This window comes from Nyctereutes procyonoides, unplaced genomic scaffold, assembly GCF_905146905.1.
Source record: "Nyctereutes procyonoides isolate TBG_1078 unplaced genomic scaffold, NYPRO_anot_genome, whole genome shotgun sequence".
NCBI classification, from domain to species: domain Eukaryota; kingdom Metazoa; phylum Chordata; class Mammalia; order Carnivora; family Canidae; genus Nyctereutes; species Nyctereutes procyonoides.
In genome coordinates this window covers 119,372,791-119,377,030 of record NW_026575125.1, presented here as the reverse complement: position 1 = coordinate 119,377,030, position 4,240 = coordinate 119,372,791, and the positions used below count along the sequence as shown (strand labels likewise).

At 62.8% G+C, this 4,240-nt stretch overlaps 1 protein-coding gene across 1 annotated transcript; it reads left to right on the top strand.

Annotated features, from left to right (window-relative positions):
• Positions 1-337: 337 nt before the first annotated feature.
• Positions 338-1,884, top strand: LAGE3 (L antigen family member 3). Its single transcript, XM_055338455.1, has 3 exons — positions 338-575; positions 1,268-1,396; positions 1,598-1,884. Exons 1-3 carry the CDS (start codon positions 370-372, stop codon positions 1,710-1,712), a joined length of 450 nt encoding a protein of 149 aa, XP_055194430.1. The 5' UTR covers positions 338-369; the 3' UTR covers positions 1,713-1,884.
• Positions 1,885-4,240: the final 2,356 nt, after the last annotated feature.

Sequence of the window (4,240 nt, the reverse complement as noted above, 5' to 3'; positions counted from 1 at the left end):
GCACCTGCCAGCCCCCTGCACAGCGTTTGTCTGGGGACACTGCACCCCAGGAAGGGACGGGGGGGGGCAACGGGCCCCGAGCCCCGCGGGGAGGGCAGGCGCCCCGGGGCTGCGGCGAGCGGCAAGCGGCGGGGCTGCGCGAGGGAGCGCGGCGACCCCGCGGCCCCCGCTGCCTCCGTTTGGCGGGAAACTGCCGGGCGCCCGCAGCCCCCCGGGCCGGTGTGCGCAGGCGCGGGGCGGGGCCGGGGGCGGGGCCGGGGGCGGGGCCGGGGGCGGGGCTCCGGAGCCGCCTCAGTCGGTCGCCGGCAGCGTCGAGGGCGGGCGGGCGGCGCTCGCTCGGGGCGGAGTCAGAGGCGGGGCGCGGCGGCCATGCAGGCGGCAGACGCAGGCGCGGGAGGCGGCGTGGAAGGCGCGGACGATGGCGCGGACGGCCCCAGCTCTCCCGGCGGGGCGGGCGAGGCGACTGCTGCTGCCCTCGGCAGAGCCCCGCCTGTCACGCGGCCCCGGCACGCCCCTAGGCCCGGCGGAGACGCCGCCGCCACGGCTGGAAGGTCGGGCGGCCGCACCTACGTGTTGTATCCTGCGCGAGCCGGCCGGGGGGCGGCGGGGGGCGGCGGGGGGCGGCGGAGCCTGAGCGGGGAACGGGGGGCGGAGGTGCCTGAGGGGCGGTTGGGGGGGGCGGCGGTGCCTGAGGGGCGGCGGGGGGGGGTGGCGGTGCCTGAGGGGCGGCGGGGGGGGCGGCGGTGCCTGAGGGGCGGCCGTGGGGGAGCGGCGGTGCCTGAGGGGGCGGCCGTGGGGGGGGGGCGGCGGTGCCGGGGGGGGGCGGCTGGGGGGGGCGGCGGACGGGAGGGGCGGCGGGGGGGGCGGCGGTGCGGGGGGGGGGCGGCTGGGGGAGCGGCGGTGCCTGAGGGGCGGCTGGGGGAGCGGCGGTGCCGGGGGGGGGGGCGGTGCCGGGGGGCGGCGGTGCCGGGGGGGGGGCGGCTGGGGGAGCGGCGGTGCCTGAGGGGCGGCCGTGGGGGCGGCTGGGGGCCGGGCCGGGGCTGCCGCGGAGAGAGCCAGCACAGCACGTGGGGGCGCAGGGGCGCCGCGTGGGGGGCCGAGTTGGGAGTGGGACGCCCACGAGGAGGCTGCGGGGGGGAGGGGAGAGGGGCGATCGCGTGGCGGGGGGCGGGGCAGGAGGGGGCGGGGTGGCCCGGGACAGGGGTCGCGGCCGAGCAGGGCCCGGGGCGCCAGGTCTTGCCGGAGGTCCCTTGACTAATGCCCCCAGTGCCTTCTGCGTGCCTTTCCCGTCGGCCGTGGAGGCAGAGATCGCCTGCGGGTCCCTGGCCCCCGACGCCGAGCCCCACGGAGGGGCCGTCGAGAAGCAGCTCACCGTGAGAGGCAGCGTCCTGGCGGTGTAAGTGCGGGAAGGGGCGGGGGGGGGGGGGCGGGTCCCCAGGACGGGCGCGCCGCTGGACTCGGGGACACCCCGCCTGGGTGCGGCCTTCTTCCGGGGACCGGGCTGCGGTGCGGGCCTGGGCCGGGGGCGCCCGGGGGGTGTCCGGGCGCGGGGGGCGGCGCCTCCAGGTCCCACAGGCCGTGTCTGCTGCGCTTCCAGCCGCTGGAGAGCTACGAACCCCCGTCTCCTCCGAATCTCCATCATCAGTTTTCTGGACCAGCTTTCCCTGGTGATGCGGACCATGCAGCGCTTCGGGCCTCCCGCCACCCGCTGAGCCGGCGCGGGGCAGGGGCCTCACCTGCTGCCCTTTCCTGGGGCAGCCATTACCAGAGCAGCACCCCCCCCCCGCATTCTGTTCGTCCTGCCCTCGTGGCCCCCGGGGTCCCTTTGTTTCGTTGGGCGCCCCAGTGTTTGTGACTGCAGAAAATAAATGTGATGTTTGCTAAGATACGCGCACTGTCCCTTGGGCCGCGGCCCCGCCTCCGGGTACACCTCCCTTTGACCTCAGGGTGCGGAGGAGCCCCTGGGAGGCCGACACCCCGGAGCTGAAGGTGACGGGATGCAGCTGGGGCGGGGCGGGCCTGGCTCCATGGGTGAAGCGGCTGCCTGGGCCCGGGGTCCAGTGCCCCTTCGCGGGAGCTCCGCGTCTCAGCTTCTCTGCTCAGGCGCGTACCCTCGCAAATAAGTAAATCTCTTTTAAAAAGACCGTTTCGGGAAACGGCAGCCTGTGGGCTGTGTCCTTGAGTATCTGCGGCTGCGGACCTGTTGGGACGCGCCCTTGGTTTTACCCCCGGCGCTATACCCACGCCCACAGGAATACGGGCGTGTACTGTGTGCGTGTCCCGGAGAGTCTCCGCCGAACGTAAGTTTCTCCGTAAAACCTTTGAAAACCTTCTCGAACAGGTGCGTGAAACATGCACTATCATGACTGAACGTTTACGTTCTCTTCGACTTTTTGCCAGATTAGAGTAAGGACTCAGTGCAGCTCTTGCATGTGAGTCTTGGCATGAATGATGCTTCCTTAAGATAGGTTAATAGAAATAGAATTACTTGCTTAAATATTTACTATTTTTTAAAGATTTATTTATTTCAGGGACGCCTGGGTGGCTCACTGGTTGGGCGTCTGTCTTCAGCTGAGGTCATGACCCTGAAGACCCAGGATCAGGTCCCACGTCTCCCTGCATGGGGCCTGCTCCTCCCTCTGCCTGTGTCTCTGCCTTTCTCTGTGTCTCTCATGAATAAATAAGATCTTAAAGGGATCCCTGGGTGGCGCAGTGGTTTGGCGCCTGCCTTTGGCCCAGGGCGCGATCCTGGAGATCCGGGATCGAGTCCCACGTCGGGCTCCCGGTGCATGGAGCCTGCTTCTCCCTCTGCCTGTGTCTCTGCTTCTCTCTCACTGTGTGCCTATCATGAATAAATTTAAAAAAATTAAAAAAAAAAGATCTTAAAAAAGATTTATTTATTTGACAGAGAGCACGTGGGGGGTGCAGATGTTGAGATAGAATGTCAAACCGACTCCCTGCTGAGTATGGAGTGCAGCTTGGCCTCCGCCCCACAACGCTGCCAAATCAAGAGTCATGCTTAGCTGACTGAGCCAACCAGGCACCCCACTATTTTTTAAAACTTTCACTCGAGTGCAAACTTAGCAGCACCTCGGTGGCTTAGTCAGTTGTGTTGAACTCTTGATTTCGGTTCAGGTCATGATCTCAGAGTCCTGGGATCCAGCCCTGCACCAGGCTACATGCTCAGCATGGAGTGTGCTTGGCCCCCTCCCTCCGCTCCTCCTGCACTCTCCCACTCTCTCTTTTATTTATTTATTTATTTATTTATTTATTTATTTATTTATTTATTTATTTATTTATTTATGATAGTCACACAGAATGAGAGAGAGAGGCAGAGACACAGGCAGAGGGAGAAGCAGGCTGCATGCACCGGGAGCCCAACGTGGGATTCGATCCCGGGTCTCCAGGATCGCGCCCTGGGCCAAAGGCAGGCGCCAAACCCCTGCGCCACCCAGGGATCCCTCTCCCACTCTCTCTAAAATAAATAAAAAATAAAATCTTTTTAAAAAGAGCAAAGTTACTCTCCAGAAAATGTACCTTCGCCAGAATGCTGGTTTTCCTACACCTGTCACCACTAGCCCTTTGGCCGATTTTTTTTTTTTTAATTAGTTTGCACGAGATGGCTCAGTGGGTTAACTGTTTGCCTTTGGCTCAGGTCATGATCTCCAGGTCCTGTGATGGATCTGGCATCGGACTCCTCCCTCTCCCTCAAATAAATAAAAATCTTTAAAAATAAGTAGGGGCGCCTGGGTAGCTCAGTCGGTTAAGCATCTGCCTTCAGCTCGGATCATGATCTCGGTCCTGGGGTCAAGCCCCATGTCTCAGGCTCCCTGCTCAGAGGGGAGTCCACTTCTCCCTCTCCCTCTGCCCCTTCTCCCTGCTTGTGTGCGTGTTCTGTCAAATACGTAAAATATTTTTAAAATTATCTAAAATACATAGTCTGCATGAAAAGAGCAAACAACTCAGAAACAGTAAAATCAGAGTTTTGTGGCTGACTGGGCTTAGCTGAGTGAAGAAGCCTGCTGTGACAACTGTTGGAGCTTTTTGGTGGAAGGAATGTGCTCCCTCTAAAATACTGTGTCCTGCAGACTTACCAAGCCCAGGATGCCTGGCAGCTCTTCGGTGGATGTTGTGGGATTTTCTCCGTAGGTGACCGTGTTTCCTCACAATAAAGGCAATTTTACTTCTTCCTTTCCAATATGTGTATCTTTTTTATTTTTTAAAGATTATTTATTCATGA

What these genes read in the sequence shown, in the direction of transcription:
- LAGE3 (XM_055338455.1), top strand. Translation starts at nt 370, where the DNA reads ATGCAGGCGGCAGACGCAGGCGCGGGAGGCGGCGTGGAAGGCGCGGAC. An exon ending in GGCGGCCGCACCTACGTGTT is followed by an intron (nt 576 to 1,267) that starts GTATCCTGCGCG and finishes TAATGCCCCCAG; the next exon opens with TGCCTTCTGCGTGCCTTTCC. An exon ending in AGAGGCAGCGTCCTGGCGGT is followed by an intron (nt 1,397 to 1,597) that starts GTAAGTGCGGGA and finishes CTGCGCTTCCAG; the next exon opens with CCGCTGGAGAGCTACGAACC.